The 23,051-nt window shown below is 37.0% G+C and overlaps 1 protein-coding gene across 2 annotated transcripts; it reads left to right on the top strand.

Moving 5' to 3' along the window:
• The first annotated feature begins 7,155 nt into the window (after positions 1-7,155).
• Positions 7,156-21,998, top strand: LOC129259058 (exportin-4-like). 2 transcript variants are annotated; one of them, XM_064098331.1, is made up of 13 exons: positions 7,156-7,327; positions 8,190-8,338; positions 8,868-9,004; positions 9,817-9,994; positions 10,396-10,555; positions 10,856-11,025; positions 11,541-11,715; positions 12,539-12,832; positions 13,601-13,781; positions 14,729-14,823; positions 15,110-15,364; positions 16,704-16,796; positions 17,337-21,998. In XM_064098331.1, the coding sequence occupies exons 1-13, from the start codon at positions 7,175-7,177 to the stop codon at positions 17,532-17,534; spliced, it is 2,238 nt and encodes a 745-aa protein (XP_063954401.1). In that variant the 5' UTR covers positions 7,156-7,174; the 3' UTR covers positions 17,535-21,998. The 2 variants fall into 2 exon arrangements, with proteins under 2 accessions (XP_063954401.1, XP_063954402.1); XM_064098332.1 differs by having other exon boundaries at positions 8,196-8,338.
• The last annotated feature ends 1,053 nt before the right edge of the window (positions 21,999-23,051 follow it).

Genomic DNA, 23,051 nt, shown 5'->3' on the forward strand with positions numbered 1-23,051 from the left:
TCTTGATTGCGAAGCATTCAAGTTGCATTTACCAAGATGTTTGTTTGACTGATAATGAAGAACGGATGTTAATCCAAACGCATCGTTCATCATTGGATTGAAAAACTTTGAAAAAAAAATCCTAGTGTATTTTCGGACTGTCGAAGCCATCAGATTAACAAAGCTTTGGATGAATCTTCAGAATATCGAACCCTCATATTATTCAAACCCTAAGAATGTCAAATCTGTGGAAAATAATGAGCTGTCATAAACTATATCAATTGGTTCATTGCATGATATAAACGATCCAGAGTCAAGCTAGAATCTCAAGATTGATTCAATTTGGGCTGATGGAGAGCGCCCATTTATGTTGTCTGCATCCCTAGGCCTCATAGATCAACTTTTGTCTGTCATGTGGGTCTTTCCTTGGTCATCTCTCTTTAGACATCTTCAATATTCAACACATTGGTATGAAAGGGAAGGATTGTTAGAATAGATCTTGGGAGATATTACAAAATCTGACGTTTTTTACAGTTTCATCCATCCCCTGCCATCATATATTTTGGGAAAGGGCCTCAAGTGTGGGCTTCCTCACAAAGTTGTTTGAGAAGAAGGATGTTGTTGTACGTTACTCACCTAAATATTTGTGAAAGATGAATATACATGTACACACACATACAAAAGCAAATAAAGAAGATTAAGTAGTTTTATTTGTTTGTAAGTTTGGGTCTCTATACATGTTCCTAGCTGAATGGTATGCAATACCCTGTAGGGCCTACATGGAGAAATCAATGATTTGAATCCTACCGACTTGCATCAAGTTCATCTGTAGTTTAAAAACTCCCTCTCTTGTTTTGATCGATCACCATTAAAGAAGAAGTGTGCATGCCAGCCACGGCCAAGGCATCTAAACTATTTAACCAGTTGTAAGTTTCACTCATCGGTTGCGTCTCAATAGGTCTAATTGGTGGAGATGATGGGTTTTCACGATGCTTACCTTGGTGTTGAAGTCGAAAAGGTCAGTGGGTCCAAATAAAATGCCATAGGAGAACATGTACATGTACATACGTGAGCAATCAGGACATGCTCAAAGGTGCTTCCATCAATCTTGTAAAGTAAATTGATTGCTGTTGTCCATACATTCATATTTTCCACAAAAAAACAATTATTCGGGTGACAGGACATTTGCCCACGAATGGAACAATTGTTCAAGGATTTGGTTCAGAATTAGGCTGCGTTTATCCGACCTCAAGCCAGAATCGTGATTTGAATCATGATTGGAATCATGATTCAAATCACAAACATGAATCACAATTACTACAGAATCAGGGTTTAGACGACCTTCGTTCCAACGCTGTTTCTCCTCGGATTCGGACCGATCCAGTGCGCATCACAGTGCGCAGTTTGACCCAGGAAGTATAGGTCAACGTTGGACACTTAATTGGAGGTCGGCGACGTACATGTGATGTGACAACGTGGGGCGCGCGCCTTGGCAAGAACCGGAAATAGCTCGACACAATGACGTCATATAATCATGATTCAAATCACGATATCGTTTTTCCGAACATTTTCGTACGTGATTCTGCAGAAACGTCTTTCCAAACGCCCTTTTTTTCGTAGTTCATGTTTGTGATTCTAATCATGATTATATTCAATTTCGACTAAACGCAATCGTGATTCTGCAGAATCGTGATTTGAATCATGATTGGAATCATGATTATAGGGTAAAAAAGTGGCGGATAAACGCACCCATGGGCTATATGATTAGGGTGAGTGTTAGGGTTGGCTTCTTTGGCAAGGTTTTAAGTTTGGCTTATTTGATGATTTTAAAGAGAATTGTGGCAAAAAATGTGGAATTCAAAGATTATCCCCTTTTCCCTTACATTTTCTGTTGCCACCTAGCTTTGTATTTTCACAATCCTTGTAGATCCAACACTGTATTGTACTGTATGAGTATTGTGTAATGCATTTGTTGTTTTCAAGTCAAAATGAAGTCAGTTGAATTTGTTTACACATGTATTGAGAGATAGAAAAGGGAAGGGATGGTTTAGAACAAAAATGCAGAAAAGTCATGTTATTTTAAAACCTATGATTTTAACCTAAATAATGATCAAGGGCCTACGTGCAAGCAGAGTATGATCCTGCAGGGAATAATATTCCTGATATCGCATCGCAATATGCTCCACATTTTTTGAGAAACTGCTATGCATAAAGTTTTTTGTATAGCATATTTTTACATAGGACTGTACAGTACATTACTTAGTTGAGAGCTTTTCTCTTATGACCAAAAATGCTATTCAAATTTGTAAAGCAAAATTATTCCCTGTCCTGTCCTTTTCTATGCATAATTCAAACAATAAAAAACACAAGAAATAGTGACTGCACTTTTTCATTGCCAAAGACCACATTAAAACAACACATTACAGGTCACTCACCTCTGAATAGCAACAGCCATGCATTTTATGGCATCATAAAACTATAATTCAGAAATAATTGTTTTCTCAAGGTTCTCTTAAAGGGTAAAATGTACAGAGAGAAGAGTATAGAGTAGCTCTTCTCAACCTTTTTTTACTAGAGGACCACTTTGTCTCTCATACCCCTTTCATAAACCCATCCTCCAGTTAGCCGCCTAAGAGTAATGCGGATAATTCAATAAAAATTGCGTTCACAAACTCCGAAAATAATCCGCACTATTTTTACGAGCGCCCGTCCTGAAAAAGGCGGATAATCGTCATGGCAACCGCACACACCCCCTCCGATGCGGTTGTGTTGGAAAAGGATGACCTTGTGACTGCACCATGGCAATTATCCGCATTACTTTGAAATTCGTTCATAAAGTCAAAATCTGGTCCCGATGCCGCTATTATGCGGATAATTGCAGCATCAAAATAATGCGGATAACTCTGGTCCTCCTCCAATTTTACGAGCAAATTATGCTGCTATTAGCCACATAATTGGGTTTATGAAAGGGGTATCAGATTTTTTGGAGGCCCACCTACCAAAATTTTAAGGAAACAATTATTTTGATGAAAAAACTGTTTTGTGAAATTTGAAAACAAAGCTCTGAAGCACATTTGAAACAAACAGTTTGAGAACTAATCTGCATTTGCAAATGTCCGGTAAAATAGTGCTACCTGTATTATGACCAAAAGTGTAGATTCAAGAGCAAATGCGCTACGGATGAGAATAGGGCAAATACTCTTTTAACCCCATCTTTTTCTTTCTTTAAATTTATCAAACTTTTTCAGATGTGATATTGATTTAATTGATCAAAGGGTTAAGCTTTGTAGGCCTTCTTTTGTACATGATAGTGAACTATTCGACCTTGATCATATTATCAAGCTTTGACAGATGACCCGGTGTCGGGATTCGCAATCATTTTGCTAAATGCGACTAGATGACATCCCCAATCATAAGGTATCATCGTTATGGTAATAGAAGATGACCCAACCTGTCTTCGTGGATACAAGGATATCTGGTAGCTCAGTGTTCCCTATTCACACCAGTGAACTTCTTGTATAAGCTCTTTAATTATTGGGTTTTGGGGATGGTGTCTCTCCTTTATAGCAGCACATATAGAAAATTAAATTTGCTTTTATTTCACCATTTTGAATGAATAGATCAAATGGATACATAATTTACTTCTCTTGGCCTACTGTAAACTTCACAATCATATCAGATAAAATAATATAACTACATGTATTTGTGCTTAGCTCTACATACAGTCTATCCACAGTAATGGGACAAATCTGTTACATCTCTGGTGTATCACCAGACAACGTACATGTAGCCTACTGTTTAACTTTCTTTGAACTTGCATCTTACAATGTTCAAGTTATAGGCCTACTTTAATAGTTTACTAGGACAACTCTTTTGTTGCATAGAGGCTTTTGCTAATCTAAGAAAAAATATATATCATTTTTTTGTATTATGTGAATGACCCCTTCTTCTTTGATGGCTAATCAAATTTGGTGTGTGGGTGATTTGTGCGCTGCTCTGATTTCCATTTCTCGTAGGTCACTAGCTGGTGAATGAAGTTTGATTTGATTATAGATGTATTTATCTCATTCATTGTTATTCCATCGATTGAGGACATGTTGATTATATTCTTTTGAAAATCAGAATGGTATTCTGTTCAGTAAATGTGAGCAACTCTGTTTTAAAATGGATGGATATCGATAATTCATACAGTCCACGTTCTTTTGCTCTTTGATTTGCCCTTGATTACACCTAATGCCTTGTACAGGATTTCAAGCCATAGGTCCTCTGATTTGTATCAAGCATTTGTGCGCTGATGTTGCAATTTTGCACATTTGTACAATTAAAATCAACAATTGTTGTTAATTAGTTTTGTCCCCTAACTTCAAATTAGAGAAGCTAATAAAATGCAACAGTTCTTGGATAACATCTACATGTATATAATAATAATAAGTATAAATGGTGCAATATGGATAGCTTGAATGAAAGAAAATAACATGGAAACAATCGTCATTATTATCCCCCAAAATTAATTCAGCGTGCAAAGAGTAAAGTAAATGTTATATTGCTCAGGTTTTTCCTCACCAATATGATTTACAGGACTTACAACTACCTCTGGTTGCTAACAAGTATTCTTCCTAAATATATTTAGTCATTATTTTACTGCTCCTTGGTCTTTATTACCTGACCCCTTGTATGTGATTTCAGGCCATAGGTCCTCTGGTTGCTTTCTACCTCTATGTGTTAACATATAGGCCCTATTTTATTTAATCTCTCTGCCATGGTTGGTTGGAAGGTTATTTCTTTCTGATCTCCAACTGAATTCACTCCATCATCTCATTTCTCATCCCTCATTCTCAGCTGACAAGCGTAAATTGACCCTATTCCTAGATGGTATAGATGGAACAATGTTTCTCCTGTCTTTCTTCCATCCTCTCTGTCCTCTCAAAGTGCTCTCCTGGGCTGTCTGCCCTGGTTTCCTCTCAAGATAACCCCAGAGCTTTCCAATATTAAAGAGACAAATCGGTTCATGTGACTATAAAATCAGATTTTCCCCAGATTTGTTTCCATTCAGTTTCATCATAAAATCATACAGATTATATTATAGAAATGCCAATTATCATATTTTTTTCAATCCATCTGTAGGCTTTCATGTAGAGATCTATTTTCATTATTTCTGGATTGTGTAATATAGAATATAGTTGAGCTCTCAAGTTGAAAAATAGATCATGAACAGGTAGACATATTTGTTACAGTCATTGTTTGTAGTCTCTGCAGTTTATAATGACTCTGGAGACGGAGAAAAAGAGGAGAAGGGGAAGTGGAGGAGCAGGTGGAGCCTTTTGTATAATATTATAATGTCTTTGTAGAACTATAGAAGAGGGAGGAGAAAGTAACTCCAGACTCCCCCCTCCCCTCCCCCCTCCATGTGAATTTTCTTTGAAGTTGATTGGATCATGGACCTACTAATGGATGGAGCATATACATAGGCTAGGCTAATCCTGTGTGTGCTTCAGGGATGAGGAATTGTTTTTAGATATTCAATCCATCCATCAATCTAGATGATCGTATTATCTTTTGTGGATTCCATTCATGGTGTATCTTTCAATTCTCAATGACCAGCAATTAATGCACCTGTGTTTACTATTCAAGAACAGTAATGATTTGGATTTTCAGAGTGATGCATTCGTCTTGGTCAATGCAGTATATGTATGTAGGTCTAGATCCGTTAAACCACTTGGGCCCAAATTGGTAGTGCCGTGAATGAATGAATTATTTATTTATAGATTAATATATGAACAATAATTGAGTGAATGGGTGAGTGAATGGATGAACGAATGGATTAGTGAGTGAATGAATGAACAAATGAACGAGTGAATGAGTGAGTGAGTGAGTGAGTGAATGAATGAATGAATAAATGAATGAACGAATGTACTAATTGCTGAGTGAGTGAGTGAGTGAGTGAGTGAGTGAGTGAGTGAGTGAGTGAAGGAATGAATAAATGAATGAATGATTGGGTGAGTGAGCAAACAAACGAACGAAAAACAATCAATAAATGGATATAAAGATGAAGTAATGCCATGTTAACTATCAGTTCATTTCATGAGCTATTGATCCGATGAATGCCTTGTGACAGGTATCCTTGCATAGCGGAAAAGGAAAGTGAGAGCTGAGAACATGGCCTAGTCCCCATCCGCTAATCAAATCAACCATTTATTCTTGTTAATTACCTACCATTTAATTGACTTGCAGACACCACAAGTGTGATAGTTATTTGGATGTAGAATATCAAGCACATTGGATATGACTTTTAACCAGTGTTGATTAATCATGTCGAAGTATCCAATGTGTGATTGTTAAGTTATGTCATATTTCATACTTAGTAATCTCTTGATACATCTTCCACAACTGTTTTAATTACATAGTTATGGCAAATGATTTTCTTATTGCATCATCATAGACATTAATTTCTGTAGTCCTAATTATAAAGAGAAATAAATCAAATTGCTTCAGAAAGATTTGGCCTGCTAATTAGTAGTGGAACGGTATTTATAGTGCCTTGAGAAGACCTCAGGTTGAGAGCTTGTCTTAATCATTTAAAAAATCTTTATTAGGCAAAATAACTGTTGGCAAGCTTTTAGTTTTAAATCCCAGTGCTATACGTTTTAGCAGTGTTTTAATAGCATTCTGGCATTATGGTTTTAAAATTTCAATTTACAGAGTGCATGTAATTTGCGGGCCTACTTCTTATACACCCCAATAATAATGAAATGCAAACTAAATTTTTTCTACATTTTGTTGTCACTTGTTTGAACTGTTATTCTTAATACTTCATTTATTTTCCTTTCCTTTTGATTAAATGCTTTCGCTGTGTGGGGTTGCTGATATTTGGGTTGCGTTTCTGTTCATTTTGTTATTGTTTGTCCTGGTTCTGTTTCATTGTTCTGAAGGGTATAAAACTGCAATATATACATTTTTTTTTGCATTTAGGTTTAAGCTATAGCCATATGCCTTGTTTCAAAAATCTTTTTTCATAACATAATAATGCAATAGATGTATATTTGTGCGTACAAATGTTCTTTTGAGCCTAGGAACATTTTACACATGTACCTCATTGGTCATTCCATCAGCATATCTTTCTGGATGAAAGCCTTTTATTGAACTGTCCTTGTCATGTCCTTGTTCATTACAGCTCCACCAGGATGACCAACAGTACATGGAAGCATTTGATCAGCTGTTAGAATGTTGGACATCCCTGCTAAGTGAGGCCACCCACTTCCCTCCAGCATACTTCTGCAGCCACGCAATCCAGATATTCAACTGCTACCTCCAGAGCCACTTGGGGGCGCCAGATGGAACTAGGGATCAGGTAAGTTTGACCGGAGACAATTTTTTTTGTGGGGGGGTGAAAATGATATTGGTTAGGGTTACATGTACATGTATATTTTGATTTGATACACTTTTCTTCTATTAACTGGATTGAAATTTTAAAAATTCTCTAGCGTTAGTGTATACCGCATTTATATAAAATCAATGGAATTGAAATATATATCAAATACCCTCATCCCCATTTGATCACAAGGGTTAAAGATAAATTCCAGTTGTGGGAATGATCTCAAAATGACTTCAGAATTTAATATAATGATCACCAAAGTGTCTGTTTGTATGAATAAAAAATATGTGCCATAGGATTCTGGAAGAAATTGTGTAATTGCTGAGAAATAGGCAAAATAAGCGCGGATTCGGTCACTTCCGTCGGGTCTTTATTCCAGCAATAATAATACACTGTCCCACGTCTGCCTATCTGTGTTGGCGATCTTCAGTGTGATCGTTTTTTAGCTAGATATTATGATTTCACAAAGTTCAGTTTATGTAACTGTACCAGATCTAGATCCACGATGATATCAATACTTTACCTTGGTTTTACAGACTTTCTCACGAAATCAGTGTTTTACTGCAACTACATTCATTTAGCTTTAATTGCTGCTGATTCATGCATGCTACATGTATGTTTTTCATTTGAAGAGCTTGTTGATTTTATTTTTTCTTTTAGTTTTATTATTTTTTTCTTGGGGAGGATGTTACTTGTTGTGGGGGGGGGATAATACTGGGATTAAGAAGCTATTATGTCAATTGTAATATTAAACTTATGAGTAATTTATGTGTAATGTACTGCTCTTCTTTTAATCAATTTTGTTGATTCATTGTCCCTCTTTCCACTTGCAATGAAGAAACAGAATGGAGATGCAAGTGAAGATGATGAAGAGGAAGAAATCAATGAAGTGGAGGAAGATGATAGAGATCTATTTGCAGATCAGCTGATCAGTGTAGCAGCCATGGGCAGAGCAACACCACAACATAGTATACCTATATTAACAAAGTAAGTAAACATTCTTTAGAAAGGGAAACTTGTCTGATCTATTGCTCGTTTTGTTGTTGCGAGGTTATTTTTGTCAAATGTTTGAAAAGGTTTGAAATGTCCACTCTTCTCCTCTTAGAACTCATCGATTTTGGGGGATCTTTGGGGGGGGGGTAGTAAAATAGAATTACTGCAAGATTTGTGGATTCTTTTTCTAAAAAAAAAAACACATTTTACTCTTTTCTATTGCAAAAAAGTTGAAAACACTATCAGGTTGTCACCCAGAACTATAGTTTAATCTGACTCTCAAACTGCTGTAATTATTTTCACTAGTTTGGCAGCCATACCATTAATATTTATACATGTATGTCTTCTGTGAAAAATTAGGGTTTTCTTTTGTAAAATATTTTTACAGATATTTCCCTTGAATTTCCTCATTTTGAAATATTTTTTTTGTTTTGAAGTCCTTCAAATATTGCGATACAATGCATGTATATTCTTTCAATTTCAAATATGTCTTCTCTTTATCTGTTTGTTTTTTTCTTCTTAGGTTTCTAGAAGATAGAGCTCACAGATTACATAATCATCTAAATAGACATCAGCATCAACAGCATCATAATGTAGATCTAGATATTAAAGGGCTTCATCAAATATTTGAAGACGTCCATTGGCTTACGTTAATAACGGGTAAGACTATTAGGCGTCTGTCTTACAAAGACTCGCAATCAGTTCAAATCAAGCTAAACTGACATTCATCTTGAATTGCTTCAAGATAGGAAATAGATCATTCACAATTTCAGTTTTATTTGAATCTGTTAGGTCTTTTAAGACGTGGTGTAGGAATATTAATTAGTAGGGATATATTTAGTTGTTTTGATTAAAATTCTCGGTGTGATGAAACTCTAATTTTTAATTCTTTTTTAAAGATCCTGATTTATTCTGTAATGCAAAGTTAACCTAGTGAACTCCGTATGTGACTTCATATGATCCCTTAAAGAGAAATTCCAGTAGTTGCAGTAAACACTGATTTCATGAGAAAGTCTGTAAAACCAGGCTTAATTGTCAGTATATCATCGAGGATCTAGATCTGGTACAGTTACATAAACTGAACTTTGTGAAATCTTGAAATCTACGCTGAATAATGTTCAGACTGAACTTCCCCAACACAGATAAGCGCACTTGGGACAGTGTATAATTATTGCTTTGAGCGTCGGGCCCGACGCTCTACCCGAATCCTCTGCTTATTTGCTGATTTCTCAGCAATTACACAATTTCTTCCAGAATCCTTTGGCACATGCGTTTTATTTATACAAACAGACACTTTGGTGGTCATTTCATTGGATTCTGTACGAACTCATTTTGATATTGTTACCAAAACTAGCATTTACCTTTAATCGCTATATTCTATACTGTCTCATGCATGTATATATTCACAAAACCATTTTAAGACCCAAAAAAAAATGTCTTTTTATTACTTTGATCCTCCTCCTACCCTACAGGCCACCTTCTAGCAGACGACTTCCATGGCGAGACACCGATCATTCCAGAGCAGCTTATACGATACTCCCAGCTAGAATCTCAACATGTAAATACAGATGTCACACTAAAGGTTCTAGGTTCAATACAAGATGACCCCTCTTCAATACCGGGTCATGAAAAGGCTGATAAAGTCATTAGGTAGGTACAAGAATACATTGAGTATTCAAAAATTAATGCTTGTTATTTCAAGTGAAATTTGTCATGTTGACAGATGTTTTCCTTCTGTTATGATATGGAAAACTTATTCTCAATAAACAACTTTAGTTCCCTTGAAAATGATATTTTGTTGTAGTCATTGCAAGAATATTTTTGTTTGCTGGATGGGTAGTGGTGCTCAAAGCACTTCACAAGTGACCAGGGATCTGTTGATGAAAGAGTGGGAATCAATCGCAACTCTAAAAATCTTTGGTACTGGATTTTCAACCATCAAAATTACAGCATTCCAGTAGCTTATAAAAATACTTGCAACCTATCATTGATAAGAAGTTTTATAACAATGCCCACTCAGCTTTATATCATTAATTGTCACATATTTTCAGGTTAGCTGCAGCTGTCTTGCGTATCTCTGAGATTGAAAGGAGGGCCGTTCAGGCTCAGCTAGGTGATCTATGGAGTCCTCAGGTCGGTAGTACGGTGGTTTGGTTTCTACGGCGATGGCTCTCATCATATCTCATGCTCAACGAATCCTACTATCAAGAGGTACAGTCAAATTCTAGCATTTTGTAAATTATTGCATAATTTTACTTTTTAATTTATTGATTTGTCTCATTCACATGGGGGAACCTTGTCAGTGACTAGAACACTGTTAATCTGAAAGAGAGAGAGGAAAAGACATGGAAGAAAATAAGAGTGTAAAGAAATTGTGAACTGGGTAACTCTATCCTCCTATTGTTAAATTAAATTGATTTTCCTAAGTTTTAGGTCGTCTTGCTGAGAGCTGAATGAATATATTTTGATATGTAAATAATCTTTGTCAACTATACATTGTTGTTCTTTCAGCTAAGCATACCCCTTGCAGTTTGTTTTGGTAAAGGAACTGAAGGGAGTAATTGGCTGACTGGTTTTCTTCTTGAGAAGTGCCTTTCAAATCTATCCGTGTGGAGCGGTGAGCATGAACTAGCCAATGATACAGTGGATCTGCTAGTAGCTCTGGTGGAGAAAAAAGAAAGGTAAAGTTATCGAAATGAAATTTGGGGTTTGGGAAGTTTGGAAATTGGGTGAATAGCCGCTACGTGTAATCTATGATGGTGGTGATGATGTTGATGCTGTCCCTGGGTGATGATAAAAGTGGTGGTGGTGTTGGTATTAGTGGTTGCATTGGTGGTGGTGGTGGTGATGGTGGTGGTGGTGGAGATGATGATGATAGTCATTGTGATAATGATAGTGATGGTGATAAGGGTGATGATGATGGGGTGGTGAGAATGATATTGTTGGTGGTGGTGCTGAAGTCCCTTTTGGTGATGGTGATGATGATGGTGATGATGATGATGATGGTGATGATGATGATGATGGTGGTGGTGGTGGTGGTGGTGGTGGTGGTGGTGGTGATGATGATGATGATGATGACGATGATGATTATACATTAATCATACACTCAACATATTGCAACCCTTATCCCAAGATAGAGCAAATCTCTAGTCATTCTACATCCTACCTGATGTCATATCTTTTTTTTTATCCCTAGATGTATACCAGCTCTGCAGTGCGAGAGCTTCTGGACCATAGCTAAGCAGCATGCAAGCAGTTCACCACCCCTAGACCTTCTCCCTCTGGACATAAAATCAAACCTGATGAAAGCCTTGGTCCTGGCAGGATCGTTAGCAAACAACCAAGAGATCAAAGACAGGTTTATGCAGGAGGTAACTGGTTATATTCTTGTCTGTGGTTTGCCGAAATTCATGTTTATTTATTTATATTTTTAAATATATATTTGAATTTGAATATGACAATAAATGAAATGATGTTATCTACTGGGCATTCTTATGAAATAAACCCTTTATTACGCCCATCCAACCCTCATACATGTATTTCATTATTTTCACTTCATTTCACTGTGCTGCTGTAATACTCCATTAAACAATTCAGAGCATTACGACTTTTCATGTAAACTAGGATGCAGAGATGTATTATTTCAGGAAGGTCTAATATATACATATAGTGGGTTGGGCTTTATAGAAGTGCACAAGCATTTCATAATCCTCCCAGGTACCAATTTAGCTCACCTTGGTTGAATGTAGCACATTGAGAATATATTTCTCTCTGAAAGGAAATAAATCCATGTCTGGGATTTTGAACCCACAAACCACAGTTTCAAAGTCTGGAGACTGAATCCACTTATCCTCAACACACTCCTGTTTGACCAGCTCAGTGGATAAGTCTCCGGACTTTGAACCACAAGGTCCAGGCTTTGAAGTCCACAATGGCACTTGCATCCTTTGGCAAGGCATTTATCTACAGTCGCCACTCTCCACTCCGGTCCAGAAAATAGTTACCCGGTAGAAAGGACTTCCTTGAATGCTCAGACATCTAATTTGTGTAGCAGCGCTAATGCTGGGGTAGTTGGTGTGCAGCGCTTAGAAACATTGTGTTAAGTGTTACATGTATATAAATGTTCCATATTATGATTATTATTAAGTCAAGTTCAATAAATGATCTACATGTACAACACTTTCCTTTCCACAGGTTCTTCTCCCAGTCCAGAATCGCTTCAAGGGATTGGTCCAGCAGGAGGACTTTGTCAGAAAATCCCAGGAGGAATCCCTCAAGTCAACCCTCTGCATGCTGCTGAGCCACATCCGGGGCATCGTCATGGGAACCCGCTTCAACTCCGCCGATGAGCTCTTTCTCTTCACCATGCCCCTTGCCACGGAGTCGGTTTCACTCGTCAGGACCTATCATAATTGCTCTGATGTTGTCGAGATGGTGTTGGAAATGTTTCTTGAGATGGGCAGGAGACAGCTGACCTACCTCAATAGGGTTGGTTTGTGATGATGATTGATGGTATTTAGTTAGAATTGGGAATGATGATGATGATGATGGTTATTGTGATGATGAGATATGAGGATGATGATGATGGGAGTAGTGATGATGATGATGAGAGTAGTGATCCTGATCGTGGCTTTGATGGTTGCTGATGACAGTGAAAATTCTTAGATATTTTTTAAAGTATCAAGACTTTAATGCAAAAGGAATTCGCTCCTTGTTTTCACTCTCTAGATGTTTGAGCTTGGTCACTCTATCGTTCTGGCCTTGACTGCCTGCACATAACAAAGAATTATGGCTGTCACTGGCATTGTCACTGCTCCTGGGCTTTAACCTGGCCACCACCGTGATGCACAGTCATTCCCAGGAATAAATATTCCACCCCATACCCATTCACTGCTCTTGTGTCAAGTACAATTATAATGTGAATAGATTTCTCATGGTTTGAATTGATGACCCTCTAATTACAAAGCAAGAGTTAGAACCATACATCAAGATCAACAGGATGTGGCCTGCCTGGCAGAAGGATGTCGAAATTTCAATTCAATTCCTGGTCCTGTTGGTCAGGAAGAATGGCATTTATCCTTTGCATGTTTTGTACCTTGTGCTTGAGCTAATAACCGGAATTGAAAATCACCCTGCACACACACACAACCTACCATCCTTCTGCTAGCCAGTTGACAAACTGGTCTGTCAGGTAGAACTAATCTATTACCCAAACTAAGATATTTGAATTTGTCTTCTTTCAAATCCTACTCCCAGGCAAACTCCTTCAAGCTGTATGAGATCTCACTGTCTCTCCTGGAGACCTACAACCAGTGCAACCTTGGTAAGCAGAGGCATGATGTCTTAGCGGAGGAAGAGCAGTACCATGACATATCCATCCTGATTGAGCTACTTACAGAGATCATCTCCAAAGACATGACGGATTTCCTGCATGATGGTAAGTCCTTGGGGTGTTCCAGAAAGCTGTTTGTAAATTGCTCTATGCTCTACCAGTGATACCTTCTCATGGTACATCTGTAAATTAATGAAAATCAGACTAGCAACCAAGAATATGTTCCAGTCGTTCGTGAAGTCATTTGCAACTTAGGATCACCTTTATAAAATATCCATGTCTCTGTAGCATAAAGGTTACGAATTCTTGTACATGGTTTGCAATGAGGATAGGATTAATTTTACAATTGATTGTTACTCATTTATGCGTGATACATTTCACTGATCAACCTACTTAACTCTTGTGTGTGTGTGTGTGTGTGTTGGAGGGTGTGGATGTGTGTGTGTGCCTTGTAGCAAGATTCTATTTATACTCCTACCATACTGTGTGGGTGACAAAAAAGATATAGAGGGTCTTACAGACAAATTCCTGAATAGATCAATGGATTATCTGGGGGGGGGGGGGTTGATAGCACATCCTGGTCTTTGTTCATGGCTTAGCTATCCCAGTTTACTTTAAAAGATATTAGGTACCTGACCCAATTGAATAAAAAGAATAATGATTATCATTTATATTTTGATGAGCCAACTCAACTTGCTTGATATTGAAAAGGCGCAACTGTCAGGCAGTACAACAATATTTGTTATGATGTCTGTTCTCATAGTAAATTTCAACCAATTTTCAAGTTAATATGTCTCCTCAACCCCCCCCCCCCAACGTAAATGCCAATTGTGGTAACGATCTCAAAACGAGTTTGAACAGAATCCAAGAAAATGACCTCCCAAGTTGTATGTTTATATGCCAAATGATTGTGGTAGAAATTGTGTAATTGCTGAGTGATGCAAAATAAGCATGACATTCTACTGAGGTGTAGGGTTTTTCCAGGCAATAATTATATGCTGTGCCCATTTGCTTATCCTTGGTTTACTATTTTATTTTATCTTCCATCTTAGATGAGCCAAATCCAGCAAGCAATGTTTCTGCCCCTGATGTTGTCCTGTATGGCCTCAACCTTCTTCTACCTCTTATTAATCAAGAACTTCTCAGGGTAAGACTTGTAGCCATTCTACCAAATAAAGAAACCAACATAAATTCTGAAGGTTTTTTTTTATGGGGAAATTAGACGAGGATGAGTTTTGTGGAAATCTCAACTTTGTCCTAGCTTAAGTCTTATTCTCAACTAAGACCAGTGCATGCCAACTGAAACATCAACACTATCAAAATGAGCTTTGAAAATCTCATGACATTTGACATTTTTCCGTTGTTGAAATTTTAGAAAGGCGGAGAATCATTGAAATATTTAAATGCATGAGCCGTGTCTTTTCATTCTCCAGTTTCCAACCCTATGTCAGCAGTACTTTCGGCTCGTCACATCCATCGGTGAGCTGTATCCGGAGCGTCTTGTTTGCCTACCTGGGGCACTCTTCCAGAACCTCATGGTGTCGATAGAGGCAGGACTGACAGAGTTTGGTAGCGATGTTTCCTGTATGACCCTGGATGCCCTGACGTCCATGGCAGAACACTGTGCCAAGAATCGTCAAATGGTGGCCGGCTCTCAGCTTGATCATGCCATGGAGCACTTTCTAAGGGTGAGGTTTTTGTAGCACTCCGGGGAGCATTTCATGAAAAGTTTAGTCAGTGATTTCCATTGATGTATTTGCTCCCAGCCAATCAGATGCAAGGATTTCTTGTAGCTTATAACATTTTTGTCAGTGATAATCACTGACAATGCTTCATGAAATGCTCCCATTGGATGTCACTTTATAGACAAAAGTATTCATGCTGTTATTAACATATAAACAGGAAATACATTTGTTTGTGTATAATAGGGCACACTCCTAATTATTTCCCTCATGTTTCATTAATGCTAATTGGTATCCCTGATGAATTTGTTGCTAGCATAATTATGCCTTTCTCAATAATTGGTTGTCCAAGATTTGATTTTTGAGACTCGTGCAATTGAATCTGTCAATCCTTTGGTACTGAAAATGCTGTGTGTTGTTTGGTACTAAAACAAATGCTACATGTCCGTGGATTGGCTACATAAACAATTTTACAGGATCTTTTACAAATCCGCCATTTACTCGTGTTTAACTAATGTCCGTGCAGAAATGTGGGGGAGAAGAAAGGATAAGGGACTTAAAGTCATAAAGTCTGTGCCATGTTTTTCACACATGCATGTAATCCCTCAGGTGTCTTTTCACTGCCTATCCTAGTATATGCATTTATAGTAGCTGCGCTATATAAATGGACCATATTGTTATTATCATTACATGAATCATAATGATAATAATATACAGTTCTTGAATAGCGCATATATCACATTATGAATAATGTCTCTATGCGCTTCCAAAGGACTTGGATATTATTACCCCAGCTGTAGCTTGGCAGTCGTAATTACTCAGATTACAGCGCACACGCATTTCAAGGAATAAATTCCTGCCAGGTACCCATTCACCTCACCTGGGTTGAGTGCAGCACAATGTGGATGAATTACCTGCTGAAGGAAACTACGCCATGGCTGGGATTTGAACCCATGACCCTCTGTTTCAAAGCCCGGAGACTAATCCACTGGGCCACAACGCTCCACATTTACAAAAGAATGGGGAATGGGGGAAGTAACTTTGAAAGAGATATAACACTTAACAGGATAATTCTTTCTAAAAGACACTACACAGACATTTGATACAGTCACACCAGTGAAACCTACTGCAAACTAATGGATGGTATATCATTTATGATAACGTAACAGCTTTTGTTAGTGTAGTGTCACTTTCGCTACTGTCACTTGGGCATTAGATTCTTTGCAGGATTCCCACTAAAAGGCATCATTTGGCTCGGGCTTTTGCGAAGGTGTGGTAATTCGATTGAGAGGTTTGTGGTGTTAGACAGTTAAAATGATATGATTATCTTTTCATACTACTGTAGGTTTTATTTGATACCATCGTGAGGCAGAGCTTTGATATGGATATAATTCCAGCGGCTGGATGTGCTTTCTACACACTCATCTGTAGCCATCATGTAAGTCCATCAGTCTTTTGTTTTATTCTACAATCATCTATCTTTTATTTCATGCCCTCTTTCTTCCAACCTGTAGCATTTCCATCTAAATAGTGTTTTATCTTCCTCTTCTTTCTTTCGATCTTATGTTTTATTCCTTCCAACTTAAAAGTCTTTCCAGTCCGTTGTCATTTATCCATTATTTCATTCTTTTATGGTCTTCATCTTGTTTTTCATACTCTGGACTTCTAGCCTGTAGTCTTTCATGCTTAAGCTGTAGACTTGATTAAGATATAATCCCATTTATTGTTTGCTATACTCATTGAGGAGGAGTAACATTTCTATAAAAAGTGTTCAGATGAAACAATTTGTATCCACCTACTATGTTAACTTTAATAGAGTGGTTGAGCCAATTTGGCAATGGAAAGTAGTTACTCATTCAGTCACAATTGATTTCTCCTTTGTATATCTTACCCTACTCCAAACTATGTGCGAAGTTTGATGGAATACAGCCTTTAGTCTCCTGAATATAATTGTTTTTAATTCCTTCACCATATCCAGGAAAAGTACACTGAGCTTGTCAATAGCATCCTTCGTCACCAACCAAACCCTTCCAATTATCAGCGATTAGCAACAGCTTTCAGTCAGCTTACACCGAACAATGAAGTCCTCAATCTGGACCGTGCCCATCGTATCAAGTTCCAATCCCAACTGGAGAGTTTCCTAGTCAATGCCAGACCGTTGCTCATCGTGAAGTGATAAAAAGCCCCAAGAGGGGTTGCATAACCCTTTTTGTCAAAGTTATCCTTGATATTGATGTCAAGGATAGTGTGATTGGTTCTTGAGGATCGTCTCCTCTTCGTGGTATGGCTTACTGCTCAAAGACTCTTCCTTTTACTCCGTTGAACTTGCCTTTATATCTGGATCGTGCCCATCGTATCAAATTCCAATCTCTACTGGGAGTTTCCTGGTCAATGTCAGAGCGTTTGCTCATTGTGAAGTGATGACCATGCCTGAAGAAGAATTGACCTGAGATGTCAAGGTTAGCGTGATTGGGGTTCGCGATTTTCCTCTTTGTGGAATAGTTTATTTTGCAAAGATGTTGAACTTGCCTCTACTGTTCATTATACGAACCACTGGCATTAAGACAGCATATGTCCAATATTGCTGCCTTCTGTCTGGGCTGCTCACAACATTCCATCTCAATCAGTGTTAAGGTTTCTAGAACTCAAGGTTCAAGAAGAGTGAACCTTTGGTTCAGTCTTAGGTTCAGGAATTGAAGGTGTAAGAATTCAATGATTGTAACATTACAGTCTTGACAGAATTTGTTGAAGGTCATTGAAACTATCAGCATTGTTAGGATCAAGGACTTGAAACTAAAGTATTTTTGTACATTGATGACCTAGATCGAAGATCTTGCCTATTGAGGATGAAAACTAAGGTTTAAGAATTCAAGAATTTTTGTATCTCTATGAACTTGAACTGAAAGTCTATTATCGGTATCAACATTCAAGAATTCTTATTTGCCCGAGTTGAACTTGCCTCAAGAATAGTTGAAAGTACCAGAAGGGTAAGATTAAAAAAATGAAAGGTGTTACAATCTAAGCATTTCATGACCTTGATTATGTTTATATGAAAGTTGTGGTTCAAGTGATAAATGTGTAATTATTTGTAAATCATGTTGTCTACAAAACACATTGTCTTCCTCTGTCTTGGTTTACTCTGTAAAATGTATCAGATTACCCTGTATGAATGTGTTGTAAGGGCTTGTCTCATGTTTGGTAATGTCAGCTTATCTATAAATCCCAGTGTTGTATAAGAACGTGCCCTATGGTGATCATAGGAGTGTGTTCAGATGGAAATTTAAATCTTCTGTATGGTCACTCCATGGTGGAGTATGAACATGACTGGTATTGATCATAAGAATATGTTCAGATGAATTGATTAATCCAACTTTTCAAGTCTTTCAATACAACTCTAATGTACTTTATATTACTGTTATAAACATGCCTTGAGAGCTGAGATGGAGCAATCATTGCTGGTTTTCTTAAATAGGCAAGTGTATGTGCTGAACAAAATGTGGTTATTAGTGTAACCTGTGTGGGGGGCAAAGAGACATTTTGATTGAGAAAAGTGGGAAGTCTTGAAGAAAATATTTTGCTCATACTGTGTGTGAATAATAAAACAATGTATTTTTGTACATGAACTTTATTATTTGGATAGTTTAAGCCTTATTTCTATATTTCTTTGTTTTTTTCTTTGCTGATAGGTCAAATGTTCATGTTATAGAAAAAAAAAAAGAATTATAACATATTGAGAATATATACATGTAGACTACAATTTAAAATGTGAAGAGAAGTGATTATTAGGGGGAAGATGTTTCATGTAACTGTTTGAGAGTTACATTATGAATGCAAGGAACATGCTCTTTGGTACTAAATCAGGTGCTACAATATGTCATTTAAATTCCCATCTGCTAATCGAAGTTGAAATCTGATATCTGCGAAATAATATTCTCATTAAAAAGCATCTCAATACAAAATCATTAGTCAAAATGTTAGTAGGTTGATAGGAGATTTAGCTCCATATATGTTGAACACAAGCTCATATTTGGGTTAATAGCAGAAGATCATGTCATCACGCATGTATTAAGTCGTAGGTAACATACAAAGAGATGTAAGAAACAATCTGTTGTCCTCTTTTGTGCTAGACATTTATTGGTAATTACAAGTTTAAGTTTAACTCTACTATTGTTATCAGTATATATGTGTATTTATTTAATTATCTTCTTGTTCTGTAGACTGTAGCTACTTGCCAGTATAAAAATAGCCAGTTTTAGGTTGAAAAACTGAAGAAGAAAAAAAATACCCTCCAACCCACACACACACACATAACAAAAGTGTGTAAACTATTCCAAAGCTGTGAGTAGGCAATGTACAGAATTACTCTGTTTCTGTGTAACCTTGCTTTAAATAATTTATAATGTACATACACCGTACAGTAAATTCATAGACTATCATTAAATTTATCTTTAAATGGAGTATGGCAAATACATGACTTGTCTGGGCAGCTCATAGGACCAAAATAATCAACTTAAAAAACAATTAACACACCAAGCAAATGCTGCTCTGTGATAAAGGCAATCAGTCAAGTATTAAAGTTTTCTTATTATTTCTATCCAATAATCAGAAAAGTATGGGTAAAGCATTAATGATAATAATGATGATGATAAACATTTCTAAATATAAATATTTCTTAATACAAATATTTCCAAGCGCTTCATGTTATTACCTTGATTAGCATGGCTGCCAATAAGCTCTTTTTAGCATGTAGCATTCCAGGAATGGATGCCTAGGTGTTACCCATTTACTGCACCTGTGTAGAGGGTGGCAAGTGTGCATCAATGTCTTGCCAAATGATCTTTATAGTTCATAGTTATTTTTCAAATTTTCATGAAGTTTGGCCCCAATAACCACCATACAGGTTTTTGCCTTACATTCAAATTAAAGATCCAAATGTGAATCAGTGTGATGCAGAATTCAAGATGGTGAATTAAAGGATTATGCATGTCTTGTAAGCCCATTATTGATCAATATTTGCCATTGTTGAAGGACAATCATCTACCAATAAATGAATGTTAGAAATCATTAGCGAGAGATCATGCTACCTATCCAATTATTGATAAATATTTAACTTTTAGAATTATTTTGCAAGCATGATCATTTTTATTTTGTCCTGGGCTTTGTTTGCATGTAATAGTCATGCCACATTTGAACAGGGTTCACAAGAAATACGCGCAACTGTAGCTTACATGCATTTACTCGCATACTGCTACTGCCATAAGTGATACTACTGGTATCTCTTCCTAAGTCAAACCTCTTGGGACCAGAGAAATCTGTTCTTCTTCGGCAAAATTATACTTAGAAGATGTATACAACAGGTTTTGAATAATATGGGCTAAAAAAGTTGCTTTGAAGGTCGACTTAGGCAGATATACCTGTATTTTTTTAGTAAATACTTGTTTTATGTACCCTAAATGTGCCATGTAACACACTGCCACTAATTAATAGAATATTGAATTTAAAGGGTATTTTCCCATATTGGGAATGTTTGTTACTATGATGAATGATTGAAGTAGAATTATATCATTCAGTTTAAGGTAATATTATATTTGCATTTGTAATTCCCCCAATGAAACAATGGGACATACATTTTAGATTCACATTTGAATAAGTGATCAATAAAGGAAATGAATTTGAAGGGTTATATATTTCATTATTTGTTAATGTCACTCAAAAAAGAGTGTCTGATGTGAATGTTAGCCACCCATGCATTTAGATACTCTTGGTATTACCAAAAGGAGTTTTTTTGTGTGTGTTGAGTTAAATCTATTTTTATATATGTAAAAAACGACGCTTTGTGCATTGTGTTCAGATAATTATGTAACTTGTGAATTTGATATTTTTATTGAAATTTAAAAATGTAAAGCAATTATGTTATAACTTCAATATTAATATAAATGTTCAGTATACAACAGTGCTCTGATTAACTCAATTTCTTTTGTCTTGTCTGTACAAAAGTTATGAACGTGCTTGCAAGAATGAAGCATTTTTGTTGTAACATATTATTTGAGTCTGTTGAAAATTATGGCAACCATTTGTATGATCTATTGACATTTCAATCAAGCGATCAAATGTAACCTTAACTTCAACCAAATCGAGTCTTTTCACATTTTCTTTTGATTCTTTGCATTGCGAATTGAAAAGTTTTCATGCAGCATTTGGAAAGTGTTCATGCGCATGAATGCTAATGTGAAATTTTCCTTTCTTTCAATCTCATACAGTTTGATTTGATGAGCTAAGTTCCATAAGGTACCACCTCTCGTACAAACTACTAGTGTATGCAAGTGCACATTGTCCTAGATTTGGAAAGACTTGAGAATTGTGATTTTTCACGTCCTCTGTTTTGATAGTGGACGATGGACAAGGCATAGTGCATTGCCTCTCAATGATATCACTACCTCGGAGTCCACTGTGTCGATGTACAAATCTAAAACTATTAGTAACTAAGTTTCTGTTGAATGTAGATGTAGTACCTTGTGCAACAAAGCTCTTTATATTTTTTTTTAGAACATTCAATATCTTTGTCTTCTCTCCATAAATGCCTTCTATTTATTTTAAATGTAAATAAACTGAAAGCGAAATTCTGCTTTCATGAAAATGAGACTTGAATTGCCGGTTCAGTTTTGTGATCTGTGTGTGGTGCTTAAATGCACACCGAAGTAGACTTGTAGGATACAGATTCTAGGACCCGATCTTTCTACGAATTGCAATTAATCCAATCCAATCTCATTATAGAAAGCCTGCAGCACTCACCTTTTTTTCTAAAATGTCTGTTAAAAGTGATTTTTGTCTCGCCTGCATAGCAGAGCGAGACTATAGGCGCCGCTTTTCCGACGGCGACGTCAACATCAAATCTTAATCTAAGGTTAAGTTTTTGAAATGACATCATAACTTAGAAAGTATATGGACCTAGTTCATGAAACTTGGACATAAGGTTAATCAAGTATTACTGAACATCCTGCCTGAGTTTCAGGTCACATGACCAAGGTCAAAGGTCATTTAGGGTCAATGAACTTAGACCATGTTGGGAAAATTATTTTCAAAATCTTAATCGGTTAAGTTTTTGAAATGACATCATAACTTAGAAAGTATATGGACCTAGTTCATGAAACTTGGGCATACGGTTAATCAAGTATGAGGCTGTTCTCACTCAGTTCCTTAAACTAGTTTAGTGGAAACTAGTTTAGTGGAAACTAGTTTAACGCTTAGTGAGAACGGTCGAAGCGCTCTTGGAAGCGCTCTTCCAAACCAGTTTGGAAGACCACCTCGCGATGTAGTTTTCAAGATCGCTTCGCATCGGAAAAGTGGTTTTAGCGTAAGTGAGGACACAACCGTTCTTCGGGAAGCGATCTTCGCACATTTTGAGCGCGCTACTCCACACGACAGGTGTAGAATGCCTATGCTGCGGTTTCGAATTTCGCGCGAAACGTGTCACCCCACTGAGAGCGTTTCCATAGCAACAAGAGCGCTTTACGTGAAGTGATTTTGAAAACCACTTTCGTGTGATCAAGTGAGAACGCTAGCAAAGCGATCTTCCAAACTGGCTTTCTGAACCGGTTCCCAGTAAACTAGTTTTAGGAACGTAGTGAGAACAGCCTCTATTAGTGAACATCCTGCTCGAGTTTCAGGTCACATGACCAAGGTCAAAGGTCAT

This window comes from Lytechinus pictus, chromosome 4 (genome assembly GCF_037042905.1).
Source record: "Lytechinus pictus isolate F3 Inbred chromosome 4, Lp3.0, whole genome shotgun sequence".
Classification (NCBI taxonomy): Eukaryota; Metazoa; Echinodermata; class Echinoidea; order Temnopleuroida; family Toxopneustidae; genus Lytechinus; species Lytechinus pictus.

What these genes read in the sequence shown, in the direction of transcription:
- LOC129259058 (XM_064098331.1), top strand. Translation starts at nt 7,175, where the DNA reads ATGGAAGCATTTGATCAGCTGTTAGAATGTTGGACATCCCTGCTAAGT. An exon ending in AAGGCTGATAAAGTCATTAG is followed by an intron (nt 9,995 to 10,395) that starts GTAGGTACAAGA and finishes ACATATTTTCAG; the next exon opens with GTTAGCTGCAGCTGTCTTGC. An exon ending in AAGACAGGTTTATGCAGGAG is followed by an intron (nt 11,716 to 12,538) that starts GTAACTGGTTAT and finishes TCCTTTCCACAG; the next exon opens with GTTCTTCTCCCAGTCCAGAA.